At 46.8% G+C, this 23,282-nt stretch overlaps 2 protein-coding genes across 2 annotated transcripts; both read right to left on the bottom strand.

Moving 5' to 3' along the window:
- Positions 1 to 13,252: 13,252 nt before the first annotated feature.
- Positions 13,253 to 14,521, bottom strand: LOC125381966 (dynein heavy chain-like). The gene has a single exon (XM_048399363.1). It carries the CDS (start codon positions 14,519 to 14,521, stop codon positions 13,253 to 13,255), a length of 1,269 nt encoding a protein of 422 aa, XP_048255320.1.
- A 2,929-nt stretch (positions 14,522 to 17,450) lies between these two features.
- Positions 17,451 to 18,008, bottom strand: LOC125381965 (putative zinc carboxypeptidase). Its single transcript, XM_048399362.1, has one exon. The coding sequence runs from the start codon at positions 18,006 to 18,008 to the stop codon at positions 17,451 to 17,453; it is 558 nt and encodes a 185-aa protein (XP_048255319.1).
- Between the last annotated feature and the right edge of the window lie 5,274 nt (positions 18,009 to 23,282).

Below are 23,282 nucleotides of genomic sequence, written 5' to 3'. Positions count from 1 at the left end.
CAGAATAGGCCTCCAATACCTCATGCTGTCTCCTGGGTGACATCTGAGGCAGAACAGGCCTCCAGTACCTCATGCTGTCTCCTGGGTGACATCTGAGGCAGAATAGGCCTCCAATACCTCATGCTGGTCTCCTGTGTGACATCTGAGGCAGAATAGGCCTCCAGTATACGTACCTCATGCTGGTCTCCTGTGTGACATCTGAGGCAGAATAGGCCTCCAATACCTCATGCTGGTCTCCTGTGTGACATCTGAGACAGAACAGGCCTCCAGTATACGTACCTCATGCTGGTCTCCTGTGTGACATCTGAGGCAGAATAGGCCTCCAATACCTCAAGCTGGTCTCCTGTGTGACATCTGGGGCAGAACAGGCCTCCAGTATACGTACCTCATGCTGGTCTCCTGTGTGACATCTGAGGCAGAATAGGCCTCCAATACCTCATGCTGGTCTCCTGTGTGACATCTGAGGCAGAACAGGCCTGCAGTACCTCATGCTGGTCTCCTGTGTGACATCTGAGGCAGAATAGGCCCCCAGTACTCATGCTGGTCTCCTGTGTGACATCTGAGGCAGAACAGGCCTGCAGTACCTCATGCTGTCTCCTGTGTGACATCTGGGGCAGAACAGGCCTGCAGTACCTCATGCTGGTCTCCTGTGTGACATCTGAGGCAGAATAGGCCTCCAATACCTCATGCTGTCTCCTGGGTGACATCTGAGGCAGAACAGGCCTCCAGTACCTCATGCTGTCTCCTGGGTGACATCTGAGGCAGAATAGGCCTCCAATACCTCATGCTGGTCTCCTGTGTGACATCTGAGGCAGAATAGGCCTCCAGTATACGTACCTCATGCTGGTCTCCTGTGTGACATCTGAGGCAGAATAGGCCTCCAATACCTCATGCTGGTCTCCTGTGTGACATCTGAGACAGAACAGGCCTCCAGTATACGTACCTCATGCTGGTCTCCTGTGTGACATCTGAGGCAGAATAGGCCTCCAATACCTCAAGCTGGTCTCCTGTGTGACATCTGGGGCAGAACAGGCCTCCAGTATACGTACCTCATGCTGGTCTCCTGTGTGACATCTGAGGCAGAATAGGCCTCCAATACCTCATGCTGGTCTCCTGTGTGACATCTGAGGCAGAACAGGCCTGCAGTACCTCATGCTGGTCTCCTGTGTGACATCTGAGGCAGAATAGGCCTCCAGTACTCATGCTGGTCTCCTGTGTGACATCTGAGGCAGAACAGGCCTGCAGTACCTCATGCTGGTCTCCTGTGTGACATCTGAGGCAGAATAGGCCTCCAGTACCTCATGCTGTCTCCTGTGTGACATCTGAGGCAGAACAGGCCTGCAGTACCTCATGCTGGTCTCCTGTGTGGCATCTGAGGCAGAATAGGCCTCCAGTACCTCATGCTTGTCTCCTGTGTGACATCTGAGGCAGAATAGGACTCCAGTATACGTACCTCATGCTGTCTCCTTTGTGACATCTGAGGCAGAACAGGCCTCCAATACCTCATGCTGGTCTCCTGTGTGACATCTGAGGCAGAATAGGCCTCCAATACCTCATGCTTGTCTCCTGTGTGGCATCTGAGGCAAAATAGGCCTCCAATACCTCATGCTGGTCTCCTGTGTGACATCTGAGGCAGAATAGGCCTCCAATACCTCATGCTGGTCTCCTGTGTGGCATCTGAGGCAGAATAGGCCTCCAATACCTCATGCTGGTCTCCTGTGTGACATCTGAGGCAGAATAGGCCTCCAGTACCTCATGCTGGTCTCCTGTGTGACATCTGAGGTAGAATAAGCCTCCAGTACCTCATGCTGGTCTCCTGTGTGACATCTGAGGCAGAACAGGCCGCTGTCATGTAGATGCCTTATTGTTGACTTCAGGTCGAGGTGATGATGTAAAAAAAAAACCCAATGCATCCATTCGCAGGCTAAAAGTTAGAAATTTGTTCTTTTGCTTGTTTTTTTTATCGGGAGTCTAACAGACAAACTGTTTGGTAGTCAATAGTGTAAGGCTAGCTCGCGCTGTGACTCTAGCACTGTGAGAATCGAGCAAGTCGATGAGTGTTCGAAATAAATATTTGATGGGTCTGACACGCGGAAGGCGACTACCGTTGCCGACATGTCTGGGATATAATTATTTTACGTCAGTGTATGCTCTGAAGTACAGCATATTGTACAGATCGCGGGGTATATTGGCGTTATCACACCGCAGCTGAGCGACTGACACCGCCACTGCCAGCACAAGGATCGGAATCGCACGTGAAACAAAAAACAAACATTATCCGAGTAAGCTCTGTAGTGCTGCAACCAACGCCGACTTCCTACTTTTAGATCGTTGTGAAATTCAATCAACAGACTCACCCCTTTTGTATGTTTGCAGAGTCAGTAAAGATTTCTTCACAACCACAATCAAACACTTTGACAATATCTTTACAGGTTGAACAAGTCTAGCCAGGACGTGGCATTAATATAAATAAATTGTAAAGAATAAGGAATGTATTTCAGATCTGATCTCGACAGCGAGGAGGGCGGAAATATTCCAGGGTGCGTGTCTGGGACAGATCCCATTGTGGTGTGACGTCCGCTCGGACCTTTATGGGCCGGACCACCAGCACGGCATTAAGATTGACTGTTTAATATAACCAGAGACCATCGGTATATGGTCTCTGATATAACCAGAGCGAGTGCGCGTGTAAGCGCCACAGATCGAAATGTGAAATAGTAGTGGGTTCCATGTGTACTTATCCGACCTGGCTCCCGACCTGGCTCCCGACCAGCCTCGTTCTTAAGGTCGCTAAACTGTGGATTAGGTGTCACGGGGATACCGAGTATGGTCAGTAGGTGAATGTTGTTTAGCGCAGCAGTCAGAAATAGTTCAGTTATATAAAGGCGGTCTCAAGCCTGGTAATCAGTTATTGGAAATAAGAACAACGACCCACTCCATCGGCCGCGATCGAGGGCATGGTATCAGCCAAGACACAGAGACAGGTAGTCCTGCACCATGACCGTGGAATATATTTATTTTATGAAAAATAAATCAATCTAGAAATGCGTACAAAAGCAAGTCTAGTCAGCTCAAGCTAGCTCTATTCCACATTCTATTCTGAAATCAGCATAGGGAATTGTTTTTTTATTTTTAGAGTCAAGAAGGATATTGTGTAATATAAGATTTCAGAGACTAAATGTTAGTCTAAGAGACAGGGCGCTCTGCAAAACGTGCGCCAGGGACTTGGTTCTTACGAGTTGAGTGTGGTTATAGTATTTAGGGGACAGTTGACCACGTTGATACCAACGCTTGTCGCCGTCATGGTAGTTGCTCACACTATTTACCTCAGGTTTGTCTGGTCGAGGCTCGAACACGTACATGCCACTGTAACAGAGCTGTAATATTGCTCACTAGGTCAGGAAACATCACATACTCAGCCAGCCGAGTAAAACTTAGACTAACATTTAGTCTCTGAAATCTTATATTACACAATATCCTTCTTGACTCTAAAAATAAAAACAATTCTCTATGCTGATTTCAGAGCTAGCTTGAGATGGCTAGACTTGCTTTTGTATGCATTTCTAGATTATTATTTTTTCATAAAATAAATATATTCCACGGTCATGGTGCAGGACTAAGTAAAACTGTAACTGAACAGATGTGTCGGAGGTGTCTTGGGAGGATTTGCTGCAATTCTATAGGGACAGCATCGGGATTTTGCCAACAAAATAACAGCTTCGGGATTGACAATAGAACGGGTGCCATTTTACAAAGCAATCTTAACGCTAAGGTGATCGCAACTCCCATTCCTTAACATAGACCTACGACAGTCGTAGTGCTAAGGTGATCGTAACTCCCATACCTTAACATAGACCTACGACAGTCGTAGTGCTAAGGTGATCGTAACTCCCATACCTTAACATAGTCCTACGACAGTCGAGGTGCTAAGGTGATCGTAACTCCCATAAATTAACATAGCCGTACGACAGTCGTAGTGCTAAGGTGATCGTAACTCCCATTCCTTAACATAGACCTACGACAGTCGTAGTGCTAAGGTGATCGTAACTCCCATACCTTAACATAGACTTACGACAGTCGTAGGGCTAAGGTGATCGTAACTCCCATAACTTAACATAGACCTACGGCAGTCGTAGCGCAAAGGCGATCGTAACTCCCATACCTTAACATAGACCTACGACAGTCGTGATACCAGGTGTTAGCCAAAAGGTGAGCGTAACCTTCCTCTTGGGTGGCACCCGCCACAAAAACATGCAAAGGCAAGGCAATCCACAGAGCGTAATAACATAGACACCCCAGACTCAAACACGAATCTGCTTTTAAATAATCGCTTAAATATGATGACGCTGTCGGAATGATGCAGTTTGACTTAATATATTTACCTTTCCCGAAAAGGAACAGTCGGGGCAGGCTTATATCAATGTCTACTCAAGCTTAAGACCCGCGTTCGAACTCATGAACAATGTGTAAAGCTCATATTGCAATAAAGTCAACACAAAAATAATTTGGCCACAGGTTTTCCACAAAAATGAATTTGTTGAAAAACTAGATAAGCTGAAAAAAACAACGGTTGTGACTTTAGCGGGGAAATAAATCATGAATCAGCGACACATAATATATTCGATCTCTAACAAAAAATCTCTTATGACTACGTCGCTCACCGTCACCTTTGTCCCATTCTGAATGACTCACACAGGTATACGCTCATTGAATATCGGCTTTTATTAAACTGTCTTCTTTCCAGTAGGTGTAACCGCCTTTGCAATACGCACTCATGGTAGACAGACAGCCAGTAACACCGGATACTATACTACAGCGGAATGCAGAACCCTTCCCCGACATTTACCTAAACCATGTCTCTATGAATGACTGTCGATGTGGAAGTGCTAGTTCAACACCAACGTTTACAGAACCGCTTTATCTGACAGCTTGACCAACTGAACAGCGAGAGCCTGTCCTGTTTTAGGTGGTTGATAGATGAGATATAATATCTCGCATAATGGTTGTTGCACTGACCGCAGTACACACATGACAACCAAACATATTTCCAGATGGATCGAAAATGAACCAAATGTCAAGGATAATTCACGAGTTTGCACACCAACGCGAAATATACTAATCGCTGTAGACTGCTCACTATATTAATGATCTGAATCGAATACGGGGCTACCCAGTTTTCAGAAATATGCGACTGGGAAACTAGGCTCCGTGCGACTGCGCATTACTGACAACAGTACCAGTTCAGATAAACGTCACATGTCTGCATATTAAACAGGGAAGTTGTCTACATATAGTTTTCATCGTGTTTCCGTTTCCGTATACAGAGAGAGCATCGCCGCCATGTACCGTATGATATGGTGTGTACTGTCCCCCCTTGTATAGCACCTCACCGTCATTTACCGTGTGATATGTTGTGTACCCTTCCCCTAATAGAGACTCACCGTCATGTACCGTGTGATATGTTGTGTACCCTCCCCCCGTATAGGGCCTCACCGTCATGTACCATGTGATATGTTGTGTACCCTCCCCTAATAGAGCCTCACCGTCATGTACCATGTGATATGTTGTGTACCCTCCCCCCGTATAGAGCCTCACCGTCATGTACCATGTGATATGTTATGTACCCTCCCCCTGTATAGAGCCTCACCGTCATGTACCATGTGATATGTTGTGTACACCCCACCCCCACCCCCACCCCCCTAATAGAGCCTCACCGTCATGTACCATGTGATATGTTGGGTACCCTGCCCCCTGTATAGAGCCTCGCCGTCATGTACCGTGTGATATGTTGTGTACCCTCCCCCTCCCCTTGTTTAGAACCTCGCCGTCATGTACCGTGTGATATGCTGTGATTCCGCCCCTTCCCCATAGAGCCTTACCGTCATGTACCGTTGGCCCGACATATGGAGCCTCACTGTCTACTGGTGTGAGCTAAGTTTTAAGAGACGACTGACTATCAACACAGCATCCTGATGTGTTTTTTCACAAATATATGTTTTCAGTGTTGATTGAGCGAAGAGAAACTATCTGGAAAAAAAACCATAATGCATTTCAATGTGAAGCAGAGTTGGTCCGGGCAGAGAGATCTGTGATCAATATTGGCTGACAGTGAACAAGTTGAAAACCATACTCGTTCTTAATAAGCACCAAGACATATAGATATGTCTAGTCAGCTATTCTTCAGCCTGATTAGGAAGTGTGACGTGATTAATTGTCTTATTGGAGTTGGAACGATGTTAGTAGTAAGTTCGTCATTTATCAACTTTGTATTTAGTTAGTTCGTAAAATAATTGTTAAACTCGAACATAACACGCTCTACACAGTTAGGCCATAAATACAGGAAATATGTCCCTTGACAATTCGTTTTGCGTACGATTCATGACAACGTTGAACACAGCCCTGTTGACATACCTACGACGTAACGCTAAACATAGGCAACGCTGAACAGTACTCTGATGACGTTACCGCTCTACTAACGCAAGTATTGTAAGCATAACTCGCGTGTACGTCTAATACGTAACTCGAGCCTGCAGTACGCATAAGGTAATGCCAAACCTGACTGCAGTCTACTTAAGTCTTTACTATAAATATAAGGGACCGATCTTTTGCTACAAAACCAGATATTTTTGTTATTTAAAACCATGAGCCTTCTTTTTTGCTTAAGAAAGACACCTTGCAGCAATGTAACTTCTGTGGCAAACAATTTTTTTCCAACATTCTGAAGCATAATTAATTATTTCAAGAAGTTTAAACTGGTCTCTGGCAGACGCAAGTCGTAGCGCAGAACGTAACCCTGTTATACGCAAGCTTGTTTGTTTGTTGTCGCACTCAGCAATATTCCAGATATATGACTGAGGTCTGTAAATAATCGAGTCTGGACCAGACAATCCAGTGATTGACATCATGAGCATCGATCCACGCAACTGAGATACGATGACATGTATCAAGCAAGTCAGCGAGCCTGACCACCATACCCCAGTCATACATCTAAACTGTACCCTGTTGTACAAGTCATACATCTAAACTGTACCCTGTTGTACAAGTCATACATCTAAACTGTACCCTGTTGTACAAGTTATACATCTAAACTGTACCCTGTTGTACAAGTCATACATCTAAACTGTACCCTGTTGTACGCAAGTCATACATCTAAACTGTACCCTGTTGTACGCAAGTCATACATCTAAACTGTACCTTGCTCTACAAGTCATACATCTAAACTGTACCCTGTTGTACAACTCATACATCTAAACTGTACCCTGTTGTACAAGTCATACATCTAAACTGTACCCTGTTGTACGCAAGTCATACATCTAAACTGTAAACTGTACCTTGTTGTACAAGTCATACATCTAAACTGTACCTTGTTGTACAAGTCATACATCTAAACTGTACCCTGTTGTACAAGTCATACATCTAAAATGTACCCTGTTGTACGCAAGCCGTAGCGCAGAGCATAACCCTGGTGTACGTAAGTCTTAGCATTTCCTGATTTCTAACCCTGTTGTACGTAGGTCGTAACGCAAGACATACTTGGTAGAAATCATAATCCTTCCCCAGGAACCTAATCATCGCCCCTGAAGAAGGTATAATGAGAACTTATCTATAAACATTGAAGATATTCTTGCAGCGATAAGTTGTCTTTAGATATACAAGCCTCCCATGAAAACTGATATGCATTCCAATGCGGTATCCGTGAAAATCTGACCAGCCAGTAGCTATATTTAACATATCCTTGTGGGGGCGATCTTCATTAAAGTCATCACAGCAACAGCACCGCACGGCTAAAATTATCTCCCAATTCGTGTTGCAACCGTGTGCTGTGGGCGACCTGCGTCACCCTGATCCTCGGTGACATGAGGTGCTGATTCCGATAATTCTTGGATTTATTACTGTCTCGTTACGTGTGTGAAATATGTCTTAATGACACGAGCGACGTTTTTTATCATCACTCGAGTTGCAAGTGTCGCATACAATTTTTACGTCATCAGCGACGTGGTCTTCTCCGACTGCGTCGATCCCCACGGAACATTCCAATTCAAGTACCGCGACAGTGCAGACTGCACACACAGCGGGCCTCGAGGCAACGCTAGATGTAGGTTTTTGACAATAAAATTCCAATTTTAGATCAGTTGTCTGACGAGGGATCGCGAGAGTGTAATACATGCGGCTCAGGCTAATAAAGCAGCTGAAGTTTGCAGCCAATACGCTGTACTTATTTTGATGGGTGTGGAATTGAAAGGACGGAGATAGATACTGTAAGTCTTGAAATTAATGTGTCTCCAAATTAATATGACTGCTGACCCCCCAGCCGTGTGTGCAGTCAGGCCGTCTTATTGTTGATAGAGAGGGTGTGCGCATGTGTGTGTGTGCGTGTGTGTGTGTGTGTGTGTGTGTGAGAGAGAGAGAGAGAGAGAGAGAGAGAGAGAGAGAGAGAGAGAGAGAGAGAGAGAGAGAGACAGACATACAGAGAGAGAGACAGAAGTGAGAGAGAGAGACAAGTGAGGGATGGAGGGGAGAAAGAGAGAGACAGAGAGAGAGAGAGACAGAGAGAGAAGGGAGCAGAGAGAGTAAGACACAGAGAGAGACACAGACAGACAGACAGAGAGCCAGCAGTGTGAGAGAGAGACAAGTGAGGAATGGAGGGGAGTGAGAGACAGAGACAGAGACAGAGACACACAGAGAGACAGAGAGAGAGAGAAGGGAGCAGAGAGAGAGTAAGACACAGAGAGAGACACAGACAGACAGAGAGACAGAGGTGAGAGAGAGAGACAAGTTAGGGATGGAGGGGGAGGGGGGGGGGAGACACAGACACAGAGAGAGACAGACATAGAGAAAAGCGAGCAGAGAGAGAAAGAGACATACACACAGAGAGACAGACAGACAGACAGACAGAGAGAAGTGAGAGAGAGAGAGAGATTCCTGCTGCTAACCTCTTATAGACAAATATAATCAAATCTCTCGTCCTTTGAACAAACCAAGTGGAGCAGATAAGCCCACATAACGGTCTACTTGAATTGTTGACGGTTTCTCCAACCGAACGCACCACTCCACTCCCTCTATTGGCTCGTTACTTCTGTATTGATTGAGGTCCTGTTGTCTATTTCAGTTATGTCTAGCGAGGTACATTATTTATGAGGGATAGTAACGGACGTTGCAATAACTTGGACATGCAAAAAAACCGATGTTATTACAACATTACGATCACACACCGCACAACACGATCATACAACGCACAACACGATCACACAAAGCACAATACGATCACACATCGCACAACACGATCATACAACGCACAACACGATCACACAAAGCACAATACGATCACACATCGCACAACACGGTCACACAAAGCACAACACGACCACACACCTCACAACACGATCACAACGTACACAACGATCACACAACGCACAACACGATCATATAAAGCACAACACGATCACACATCACACAACACGGTCACACAACACACAACACGATCATACAACGCACAACACGATCACACAAAGCACAACACTATTTCGTGCTTTGAACTTGGTGTTATAGTGTATTAACCGTTTTGACCCGACGGTGTTATTGTATAAAGCAAGTGGTCCTATCGTACAGACCCGACAGTGTTATTGTAAAAAGCAAGTGGTCCTATCGTACAGACTCGAAAGTGTTATTGTATAAAGCAAGTGGTCCTATCGTACAGACCCGACGGTGTTATTGTATAAAGCAAGTGGTCCTATCGTACAGACCCGACAGTGTTATTGTATAAAGCAAGTGGTCCTATCGTACAGACCCGACAGTGTTATTGTATAAAGCAAGGGGCAGTAATCTTAGGCGCAGCGATTCGCTGTGCAGAGTTGCGTCCCTTTGGCACGCCAGAAACCTATGATTGTGGGTTCGAATCCCGGTTCGCCCCAATTCTAGGTTTGTCAGCACCATACCCGTGCTCGTGGGTTTCACGGAAGTGGTAAACGTCTGAGACCTGCATCACTTCGGGCTTTCCTCCCACATTAAGCTGACACGACACGATATAACTGGAATACTGTTAAAGGCGGCGTCAAACCCAACTCACTCACACACTATAAAGCAAGTGGTCCTATCGTACAGACCCGACAGTGTTATTGTATAAAGGTACAGATCAGACTGTGGCTTACAGCGCCAACTAGGACATGACGCCACAGAGCGGTGACAGAGGTTTCACATATGAAATGAGGACATCTGTTACAACCCTATTACGTCTATATGAAGCACTGGTTGAGCCAATAGCAACATATGGTTCAGAGGTGTGGGGCTCTCAACTCATTAAACACCAAGACGTTCTACAAAACTGGTCTAAACAGCAAGTATATTCACTAAGCATCAAGAGTATCTTAGAAGTTCCTCGCAGAACAAGTAACATCAGCTGTATGGCAGAACTTGGACTCTATCCCCTTAACATTTCAATATTCATATCAATGTACAACTATTACCTTCGGCTGTTAGATGTGAAGAATGACAGATTACTCACTGCCGCTTTCAACGAAGACAAAACACTGAACTCATGGACCTCTTCAATAAATATTCTACTCAACTACCTTTTCCCTGATCTGGCTCACAATAACATCTCTTCTGGAAAATTTAAGAAAACTGTACATGAAAAGTTCACATCCTTATACCTTATTGAACCACATAAGCTCAGACACCTCGGGAAAATAGGAGACAAATTCGGGATTAAACCATATCTGAAAGTAACCACCACATTAGAACACCGCAAAGCAGTTACAAGGCTAACACTCAGTGCTCACGATCTTCAAATTGAGAGAGGAAGATACTTCAACACTCCAACAGAAGAGAGATTATGTACCTTCTGCGATTTTGATGAAACAGAAGATGAGGAACACTTCCTGTTGCGATGCCCTCTCTACAAAGATCTGAGAGGAGAACTAAATTCATCAACCGGCTTTGCTATGCACCCACTATCACTAAAAATACTGCTTCTTCTTCTATGGGCACCGGAACTGAACACTGTGGTGAGAGTGAATCCTTGATTCTCTTTTGTGGTTGATAGAAGGCCACCTCCTCTCTCTCACTACTCTCAACCCTACATTGCCTTCACTACTCTCAAACCCCCATTGCCTTCACTACTCTCAACCCCACAGTCGCCTTCACTACTCTCAAACCCACATTGCCTTCACTACTCTCAACCCCACAGTCGCCTTCACTACTCTCAACCCCACAGTCGCCTTCACTACTCTCAAACCCCCATTGCCTTCACAACTCTCAACCCCACAGTCGCCTTCACTACTCTCAAACCCACATTGCCTTCACTACTCTCAACCCCACAGTCGCCTTCACTACTCTCAAACCCCGAATGCCTTCACAACTCTCAACCCCACAGTCGCCTTCACTACTCTCAAACCCACATTGCCTTCACTACTCTCAAACCCACATTGCCTTCACTACTCTCAAACCCACAGTCGCCTTCACTACTCTCAAACCCCGAATGCCTTCACAACTCTCAACCCCACAGTCGCCTTCACTACTCTCAAACCCACATTGCCTTCACTACTCTCAAACCCACATTGCCTTCACTACTCTCAAACCCACACATTCGTCGCCACTCGCCCCTTTCCGTAACCTGCAAGAAGACTCGTCCCCCTATCGATGAATGTTATGTGCGAAAATACGACAAACCAATCAGAATGCGCGTATGATTTCAAGTTCTTCATCAAAGAATCCCTCAAAAATAATTTCTGTTTTTACATATGTCTTGCATCTAAAAATATACCCAAGACACAGTTAAATGTGTTCAATCATACTGTATAATTTCGCATGTCCTGGTGTGCTTTCAATTGCATCTGAAATATAAATGATATGTGGGGAAATGTATGTGAACCATTGCGCAACGAGTTGACAATTGTTTTAGGTATGCCCGTTTGCGCTCAGACGGAACCCGGTCGCAAAAATTGCCACGAGAGGGGCACGAGTCGCTATTCGGCTGGTCCCGGAATAACACGAGTTGGTCACGAATGAACCCCACAGTCGCCTTCACTACTCTCAAACCCCCATTGCCTTCACTACTCTCAAACCCCCATTGCCTTCACTACTCTCAACCCCACAGTCGCCTTCACTACTCTCAAACCCACATTGCCTTCACTACTCTCAATGTGAAGCCCATTTCTGGTGTCCCCCGCCGTGATATTGCTGGAATATTGCTAAAAGCGGCGTAAAACCATACTCACTCACTCACTCACTACTCTCAAACCCACATTGCCTTCACTACTCTCAAACCCACAGTCGCGATGCGTGCTTCCTTGATATTTGACAGGGTGAACGGTTAAACTCCAAGGCTTCAGCTTGGACTTGACACGAGGAACTCATGACACGGACCTCAAAGAAGGCCTATTGCTTCGCCTGTCCATGGGGTGGGGAGGCTGGTTTGTCGAAAGAAATATTTACAAACAGCTGTTGAACGTAGGGTGTACTGAAACGCCCACAATCTAATGAAGTGGTAGTTTAAAGAGGAAATACGGCATATCTTTCATGAAAGGCTTATTTTTAAATGACAAGAAGTCAATTTCTTTGATGAAGATTCTAAAAAAGGTGATAATATTGCTAAGCTGGAGCTATGTCCGTTGGTGTCGGCAATACTCGACAGTTTCCGTATCGGTCCGGTAATCGGTGCCGTCATGTATCGGGTCAAGATAACACCACCCCCAGAGCATATTTACCGCCAGGATAGGCGCCTGGGTTTCATTAACAGGTGGTGATTGCCGCAAATATGCCGACCTTGGTGTGCAAACATCCATCCGCATGGTATGGCTCATACCAGTTTAGTAATTGACGCGGGGTTGCTAAAGAAACGTCCATTCTGCAAATATTAAGATAAAAGATGGGTGATGAAGGCTATCTCGACAATAAAGCGTAAATTGAGCTCAGTTTTATGAGATGACCCCTGCCAATCACTTGATGGGTATTGCTATCGATCACATCGCGCGTGCTCCTTATTCCAGGGACTAACATCGTCCATTAAAGCGATCTAATACTCTAAATTTACTTTCAGTGTTTGTGGGTCGGGGTGGTGTTATGGAAGGTGTTATGAAATATACGTGTACAATGTCCGTGTGCGTCTTTTATGTGCCTCTCTATATTGCCTGAGAAGGGGATAACAGTGTTATCTTGTATACGGTAAGGGAGTTATCTGGTACTGAGAGTCGGGCAGACGGGAGCCGTGTTTTTATACTAACTTAGGAATGGAAGCGAATTACATGCTTCATCTTTATTGCATCACGTTGTAGTGCATTATGTCGTAGTGCATGATGTTGCACTGCATGATGGTGTAGTGCATGCCGTTGTAGTGCATGACGGTGTAGTGCATGATGGTGTATTGCATCACGTTGTAGTGCATGATGGTGTAGTGCATCACGTTGTAGTGCATGACGGTGTAGTGCATGACGGTGTAGTGCATGACTGTGTAGTGCATCACGTTGTAGTGCATGACGGTGTAGTGCATCACGTTGTAGTGCATGACGGTGTAGTGCATGACGGTGTAGTGCATGACGGTGTAGTGCATCACGTTGTAGTGCATGACGGTGTAGTGCATCACGTTGTAGTGCATGACGGTGTAGTGCATCACGTTGTAGTGTATGAGGGTGTAGTGCATCACGTTGTAGTGCATGACGGTGTAGTGCATGACGTTGTAGTGTATGAGGGTGTAGTGCATCACGTTGTAGTGCATGACGGTGTAGTGCATGATGGTATAGTGCATCACGTTGTAGTGCATGGTGGTGTAGTGCATCACGTTGTAGTGCATGACGGTGTAGTGCATGACGGTGAAGTGCATGATGGTGTAGTGCTTCACGTTGTAGTGCATGACGGTGTAGTGCATCACGTTGTAGTGCATGACGGTGTAGTGCATGATGGTGTATTGCATCACGTTGTAGTGCATGGTGGTGTAGTGCATCACGTTGTAGTGCATGACGGTGTAGTGCATCACGTTGTAGTGCATGACGGTGTAGTGCATGACGGTGAAGTGCATGATGGTGTAGTGCTTCACGTTGTAGTGCATGACGGTGTAGTGCATCACGTTGTAGTGCATGACGGTGTAGTGCATCACGTTGTAGTGTATGAGGGTGTAGTGCATCACGTTGTAGTGTATGAGGGTGTAGTGCATCACGTTGTAGTGCATGACGGTGTAGTGCATGACGGTGTAGTGCATCACGTTGTAGTGCATGACGGTGTAGTGCATCACGTTGTAGTGCATGACGGTGTAGTGCATGACGGTGTAGTGCATGATGGTGTAGTGCATCACGTTGTAGTGCATGACGGTGTAGTGCATCACGTTGTAGTGCATGACGGTGTAGTGCATGACGGTGTAGTGCATCACGTTGTAGTGCATGGTGGTGTAGTGCATCACGTTGTAGTGCATGACGGTGTAGTGCATGGCGGTGCAGTGCATCACGTTGTAGTGCATGACGGTGTAGTGCATCACGTTGTAGTGCATGACGGTGTAGTGCATCACGTTGTAGTGCATGACGGTGTAGTGCATCACGTTATATCTAGTAATTGTATTGTTTGGGATTTCTAACGGTACAGCTGCCGCTGTCATTTGGGCCGATGGCCTACTCCGCTAGGGAAACACGGACCCAAAGACGCCGAACTTCAGGGGTTTTGTGTGTGAATGTTGTCGCATGGTGCACGTGCATCGCGAGAAGTATTGCAGGTGCGGTCTCCTGAACCAAGAGTGACTTAACTGTCCCCTGTGAAGATCGTATCACTGACATTTAACAGCTGCTATTTTGAACATGTTGTGTGGGCACACTCAACTCAATATCCTTTGAGATATATACACATCTATCACGAGTTAAATTTATGTTAACAATAATACTGTCTGCGGAGGCTGAAATTGCTTCGGCAAGTAACGATGAAATTGTAGAGCCAAACACATAAAATATCAAACAATTTGGTAAAATGATAAAACATACCTTGCAATAGGAACAAGAGGTAGAATGTCTATCATAAAATATATTATATCATTGTCTTTATATCATTGCACTTTCTGCATGCACGCTTCATATTCATGCACATCAGTATCATTAAAAACTATGAAAGAAGCTGAATAGGACAACGCTAATTACATTTCAATCCGTCAATTTGGAACAAAACGCGGGGCTCTGCAACTTATATGTACAATATGTCAATTACATCTCGTCATTGAGGAAACAAGGAACAGAAATGCGCGAAACTTGATTTGAACACACGAACAGCGGATCCTGGTAGCTAAGGGGCGCAACTCTGTATAGCGAACCTTACGTCAGTGTTCATAGGGATTATACTTTCAGATTTGGCGCTTGTAACTTTGAATAGTTTTATAAACTGACGGTCCAAAGAAACTTTACCACTTTAAAAATTGCAAAAATGAAATTGAAAATGAAATGAAATTGCAAAAATTTAAAAACACAAGTTTAAACAAGTTCAATGCAAAACACATCGTCCAAACACAACAATGCTCTATGGAGAAAGTGATACACGTCAACGACGGTTTTTTGTGTGCAAAAAGCGAAAAAGTGAAAAACACGTGCCGCTTGAGCAGCCGAAACTACACGTGCAATAAGTGTATATAAATGATACGGACGGCATGTCAGACATTCACGCTGATAAATAAACACCGGAGAAATGCCACGACTGACACCCGAACAACGCGAGCGGGTCCTGGGTATGATACAGATGGGAGCCATAACTTCTGGTTGCTTCCATGCTGCTGTAACTAACCTGATGCAATGTTACAGACAGAACGGGCAGACAGCAGACAAGCCAACAGGCAGACGTAGGGTAACTACGCTCAATGAAGACCGGTATATGCGTGCATCTTCAGAATTGATTCCTGACAGTGACGTCATCAGCGACGAACGCCTATCAGCGACAGACAGTGTCAAGGCGACATTAAGGAATGGGGGCAAGCAGATTTACAGAAGACAGTTATTGACAACGCAACATCGTCGTCAGAGATTGAGATGGGCCCGGACTGTACGTCGTTGGCAGCGACGTGACTTGCAGAGGGTTGTCTTCACTACTGAAAGCCGGTACTGTCTGATCAAAGCTGATGGAAGGCCGCGTGTTTACTTTAAGGGGAGACCGCCTCCGTGGTCTAGTGGTAGAGCGTCCGCCCGGAGAGCGGAAGGTCCAGGGTTCGATCCCGGGCCGCGTCATACAAAAAGACGTTAAAAGATTGTACTTGTTGTTACCCTGTCTGGCGCTCGACATTAAGGGGCTAAAACAAGGACTGGTCGGCTCGGAGTCAGTATACTGTGTCTGAGTGGGGTATTCATGTTAAACTGCGGCATGGTATCTCAGTGAGCTAGCACTATAAATCGGCATCAGTCCGGACTAGTACAAGCAGCCACACACACACATACACGTGCATGCACGTCGCTATATAAGTGCAATAATCTTGGACGCGACGTTAAACCCAATTTCACCTCACCTCACTACTTTAAGGGGAGAACGAACGGCGGCATGTTGCGTTTGTTACCCAAGCTATCCATACTGTTACCCAAGCTGTCCATACTGTTACCCAAGCTGTCCATACTGTAACCCAAGCTGTCCATACTGTTACCCAAGCTATCCATACTGTTACCCAAGCTGTCCATACTGTTACCCTAGCTGTCCATTTTGTTACCCAAGCTGTCCATACTGTAACCCAAGCTGTCCATACTGTAACCCAAGCTGTCCATACTGTTACCCAAGCTATCCATACTGTTACCCAAGCTATCCATACTGTTACCCAAGCTGTCCATATTGTTACCCAAGCTGTCCATACTGTTACCCAAGCTGTCCATATTGTAACCCAAGCTGTCCATACTGTTACCCAAGCTATCCATACTGTTACCCAAGCTGTCCATACTGTCACCCAAGCTGTCCATACTGTTACCCAAGCTGTCCATATTGTTACCCAAGCTATCCATACTGTTACCCAAGCTATCCATACTGTTACCCAAGCTGTCCATACTGTTACCCAAGCTGTCCATGCTGTTACCCAAGCTGTCCATTTTGTTACCCAAGCTGTCCATACTGTTACCCAAGCTGTCCATACTGTAACCCAAGCTGTCCATATTGTTACCCAAGCTGTCCATACTGTTACCCAAGCTGTCCATGCTGTTACCCAAGCTGTCCATTTTGTTACCCAAGCTGTCCATGCTGTTACCCAAGCTATCCATACTGTTACCCAAGCTATCCATGCTGTTACCCAAGCTGTCCATTCTGTTACCCAAGCTGTCCATACTGTTACCCAAGCTGTCCATACTGTTACCCAAGCTGTCCATACTGTTACCCAAGCTATCCATACTGTTACCCAAGCTATCCATACTGTTACCCAAGCTATCCATGCTGTTACCCAAGCTGTCCATACTGTTACCCAAGCTGTCCATACTGTTACCCAAGCTGTCCATACTGTTACCCAAGCTGTCCATATTGTTACCCTAGCTATCCATACTGTTACCCGAGCTGTCCATATTGTTACCCAAGCTATCCAAACTGTTACCCAAGCTGTCCATACTGTTACCCAAGCTGTCCATATTGTTACCCAAGCTATCCATACTGTTACCCAAGCTGTCCATACTGTTACCCAAGCTGTCCATACTGTTACCCAAGCTGTCCATGCTGTTACCCAAGCTGTCCATGCTGTTACCCAAGCTGTCCATTTTGTTACCCAAGCTATCCATACTGTTACCCAAGCTGTCCATATTGTTACCCAAGCTGTCCATACTGTTACCCAAGCTGTCCAAGCTGTTACCCAAGCTGTCCATACTGTTACCCAAGCTGTCCATACTGTTACCTAAGCTGTCCATATTGTTACCCAAGCTGTCCATACTGTTACCCAAGCTGTCCATACTGTTACCCAAGCTGTCCATATTGTTACCCAAGCTGTCCATACTGTTACTCAAGCTGTCGATACTGTTACCCAAGCTGTCGATACTGTTACCCAAGCTTTCCATGCTGTTACCCAAGCTGTCCATGCTGTTACCCAAGCTGTCCATGCTGTTACCCCAGCTTTTAAACTGTGTTAACCCCCTCAGTGTTAACCCCGTCAGTGCAACGCCCCTCTCTTCAGTGTAACCCCGACACCCTCAGTGTATTCCCGACACCTTCAATGCAACCCCTCTACCCTCAGTGTAACCCCTCTACCCTCAGTGTAACCCCCCCCCCCACACACACACACACACACAACACACACACTCAGTGTAAACGTCTGGGACCTGCATCACTTCGGTCTTGCCTCCCTCATCACGAGGTTATATAAATGGAATACTGTTCAAAGCGGCGTTAAAAACCAACTCACTCACTCATGGAGGCACGTAGCGTATACAAAACTGGAAAAGTATTGACCACGCACCTACTGCTCCCCATCTGGCCTGTCACTGTCAAGACCCCGAATTACTCTCTAACGATAATCTCCATCGCCTTCATCTGCAGTGTCTGAAACAGATAGGTATCACGTCCCTCTCATTAACTCCCCTCCCCAGTCTGTGTGAGGATCTCCACCGGCTGGGGCGGCTATCAGGCATTGCCATTGATTTCTGCAGCGAGACAGCTAATTCTGTTACTGGTGACATTGGGCCGGTGTCTCTGCTAGTTTCGTTACTTCCAGCACCCTGGCGTTCCATCAGTGCCCGTGACGTGTGATTGATGCCCAGGAGTAGATACAACACCGTCACCGAAGATCCACACATTTGTCCACTGGCGAGTCGGGTCACCCTCAGTGTAACCCCCGGCACACTCCGCTGTAAGCCCCGACACACTCAGTGTAACCCCCCGACACCCTCAATGTAACACCCGACACCCCTCAGTGTAACCCCCGACACCCTCAGTGTAAACCCCCTCAGTGTAACCCCTGACACCCATCAGTGTAACCCCGACACCCTCAGTGTAGCCCCGACACCCTCAGTGTAACCCCTGACACCCATCAGTGTAACCCCAACACCCTCAGTGTAGCCCCGACACCCTCAGTGTAACCCCTGACACCCATCAGTGTAACCCCGACACCCTCAGCGTAACCCCGACACCCTCAGTGTAACCCCGACACCCTCAGTGTAACCCCGACACCCTCAGTGTAGCCCCTGACACCACTCAGGGTAACCCCGACACCCTCAGTGTAACCCCGACACCCTCAGTGTAACCCCTGACACCCCTCAGTGTAACCCCCCTCCCCTCAGTGTTAACCCCCTCAGTGTAAACCCCTCAGTGTAACACCCCTCAGTGTAAACCCCCTCAGTTTCAACCCTGACACCCCTCAGTGTAACCCTCGGCACCCTCAGTGTAACCCCCGACACCCTCAGTGTAACCCCCTCTCTTCAATGCAACCCCGACACCTTTAGTGTAATCCCCCTCCCCTCGTTGTAACCCCGACACCCTCAGTGTAGCCCCCGACACTCTCAATATAACCCCGACACCCTCAGTTTTACCCCCCACCCCCGACACCCTCAGTGTAATCCCCGACACTCTCAATATAACCCCGACACCCTCAGTGTTACCCCCCACCCCCGACACCCTCAGTGTAATTCCCGACACCCTCAGTGTAACCCCCTCTCTTCAGTGTAACCCCGACACCTTCAATGCTAACCCGACACCCTCAGTGTAACCCCCTCCCCTCGTTGTAACCCCGACACTATCAGTGTAACCCCGACATCCTCAGTGTAACCCACCTCAGTGTAAGCCCGACACCTTCAATGTAACCCCGACACCTCAGTGTAACACCCGACACCCCTCAGTGTAACCCCCGACACCCTCAGTGTAGCCCCGACACCCTCATGTAACCCCTGACACCCATCAGTGTAACCCCGACACCCTCAGTGTAACCCCTGACACCCATCAGTGTAACCCCGACACCCTCAGTGTAACCCCTGACACCCATCAGTGTAACCCCAACACCCTCAGTGTAGCCCCGACACCCTCAGTGTAACCCCTGACACCCATCAGTGTAACCCCGACACCCTCAGCGTAACCCCGACACCCTCAGTGTAACCCCGACACCCTCAGTGTAACCCCGACACCCTCAGTGTAGCCCCTGACACCACTCAGGGTAACCCCGACACCCTCAGTGTAACCCCGACACCCTCAGTGTAACCCCTGACACCCCTCAGTGTAACCCCCCTCCCCTCAGTGTTAACCCCCTCAGTGTAAACCCCTCAGTGTAACACCCCTCAGTGTAAACCCCCTCAGTTTCAACCCTGACACCCCTCAGTGTAACCCTCGGCACCCTCAGTGTAACCCCCGACACCCTCAGTGTAACCCCGACACCCTCAGTGTAACCCCCTCTCTTCAATGCAACCCCGACACCTTTAGTGTAATCCCCCTCCCCTCGTTGTAACCCCGACACCCTCAGTGTAGCCCCCGACACTCTCAATATAACCCCGACACCCTCAGTGTTACCCCCCACCCCCGACACCCTCAGTGTAATCCCCGACACTCTCAATATAACCCCGACACCCTCAGTGTTACCCCCCACCCCCGACACCCTCAGTGTAATCCCCGACACCCTCAGTGTAACCCCCTCTCTTCAGTGTAACCCCGACACCTTCAATGCTAACCCGACACCCTCAGTGTAACCCCCTCCCCTCGTTGTAACCCCGACACTATCAGTGTAACCCCGACATCCTCAGTGTAACCCACCTCAGTGTAAGCCCGACACCTTCAATGTAACCCCGACACCTCAGTGTAACACCCGACACCCCTCAGTGTAACCCCCGACACCCTCAGTGTAACCCCCCTCCCCTCAGTGTAAGCCAGACACCTTCAATGTAACCCCGACACCATCAGTGTAACCCCCCTCACCTTCAATGTAACCCCGACACCATCAGTGTAACCCCCCTCCCCTCAGTGTAAGGTCGACACCTTCAATGTAACCCCGATACCATCAGTGTAACCCCCCTCACCTTCAATGTAACCCCGACACCCTCAGTGTAACCCCCCTCCCCTCAGTGTAAGCTCGACACCTTCAATGTAACCCCGATACCATCAGTGTAACCCCCCTCACCTTCAATGTAACCCCGACACCATCAGTGTAACCCCCCTCCCCTCAGTGTAAGCTCGACACCTTCAATGTAACCCCGTTACCATCAGTGTAACCCCCCTCACCTTCAATGTAACCCCGACACCCTCAGTGTAAGCCCCCTCCCCTCAGTGTAAGCCCGACACCTTCAATGTAATCCCGATACCATCAGTGTAACCCCCCTCCCCTCAGTGTAAGCCAGACACCTTCAATGTCACCCCGATACCATCAGTGTAACCCCCCTCACCTTCAATGTAACCCCGACACCATCAGTGTAACCCCCCTCACCTTCAATGTAACCCCGACACCATCAGTGTAACCCCCCTCTCCTCAGTGTAAGCTCGACACCTTCAATGTAACCCCGACACCCTCAGTGTAACCCCCCTCACCTTCAATGTAACCCCGACATCCTCAGTGTAACCCCCCTCCCCTCAGTGTAAGCCCGACACCTTCAATGTAACCCCGATACCATCAGTGTAACCCCCCTCCCCTCAGTGTAAGCCCGACACCTTCAATGTAACCCCGATACCATCAGTGTAACCCCCCTCACCTTCAATGTAACCCCGACACCCTCAGTGTAACCCCCCTCCCCTCAGTGTAAGCCCGACACCTTCAATGTAACCCCGATACCATCAGTGTAACCCCCCTCACCTTCAATGTAACCCCGACACCCTCAGTGTAACCCCCCTCCCCTCAGTGTAAGCCCGACACCTTCAATGTAACCCCGACGCCCTCAGTGGAACCCCCCTCCCCTCAGTGTAAGCCCGACACCCCTCACACCGACTCCAACGTGTTAAGCAATGCAGCGGGAGAGACTTCAGTGTCAAATCTAATCGTTGTAGCTGATTTCGCTGTCTGTAACACCAATACATCGAACATACTGAAACAATACACAACATTGGCCTGTATTATGCTTTGTTTGTTTGGGGTAATAAACAACAGACTCCTTATGAACAGTTCATCAGCTTCGTATGGCAAACTCAGAAACTGTCAAATCCGGTCTTATTCATGATCGCTTCTGATGGCACTCGACTTGAAATAATCACTAAGGGATCAACCAATTGATATTCTGGGGTGTGGGGACCTAGAAATGTGAATGGAAACAGATATCTGTTCAGCTACAGCTGCAAAACAAGATATTTTCTTAATAAAAACTATGAGCCAAAATATGTTGTTTTCTGAAAAAGACAGACCAATGTTTTTTTTGTGCTGGACAATTTCTTCGTTTTTTCAACAGTCTGAAGGGTAGTTAGTTTTTTCAAGAATTGTCGGGGACAATTTATTATGTTCGATAAAATGCCTAACAACCAGTCAGGCAAAATATAATTTATGACTTTTTTCAAGATTTCAAAAGATATATTTTTCTGTTGTAACATTATTTTATTGTTAACAATAATTGATATTTTAACAATATGCGACATTTCATTGTTAACAATAATTGATATTTTAACAATATCTTGTTGACGCTCACGTTAACCTCGCAAGGGTGTGACAAATGTGACACTTCGGCAGTGGTACCACCCCCCCGGAAGCCATGAGCTTATAAGACTTTTACGACTTTTTCTTAGGTGAGGTGAAATTTGGTTTAACGTCGCGTCCAAGATTATTGCACTTATATAGCGACGTGCATGTACGGGTGTGTGTGTTTATGTGGCTGCTTGTACTAGTCCGGACTGATGCCGATTTATATTGCTAGCTCACTGAGATACCATGCCGCAGTTTAACATGAATACCCCACTCAGACACAGTATACTGACTCCGAGCCGACCAGTCCTTGTTTTAGCCCCTTAATGCCGAGCGCCAGACAGGGTAACAAGAAGTAAAATCTTTTAACGTCTTTTTGTATGACGCGGTCGGGGATCTTTTTCTTAGAGAAGAGTTTAATGTTGTTTACCATCCAGAATAACGTAAGTCAAGACACGTGTTGCCAAAACAACTTAAGTCTGACTTTGGCCATTTTCGACAATGCAAAATACTTTCATTGTTTTTTTTATGCATAACAACCTAAATCTGACTTGGATTGTTTTGCCTTGCAACCCTTCATTTGGTACTTGGACTACAAGTATAGACTACATCCATATGTGAAGGCCACCAAGGGCAGGTTACTCTGGTCTCACTACGTGTGATCTGTGGTTTTGAGAAACTCTCACATCCAGATCATTATCCGTTTAATATTATAGTAGGACTTGGAGTATTCTTTGAAATGCACATAGTGCGAACTGTCCAATTAAGACATATAACAGGAATTGGATACAAGCAAGTC

This window comes from Haliotis rufescens, unplaced genomic scaffold (assembly GCF_023055435.1).
Source record: "Haliotis rufescens isolate VD_foot unplaced genomic scaffold, xgHalRufe1.0.p SCAF_2, whole genome shotgun sequence".
NCBI classification, from domain to species: Eukaryota; Metazoa; Mollusca; class Gastropoda; order Lepetellida; family Haliotidae; genus Haliotis; species Haliotis rufescens.
The sequence above is the reverse complement of the archived record's forward strand: the minus strand, read 5'-3'. Positions and strand labels throughout refer to the sequence as shown.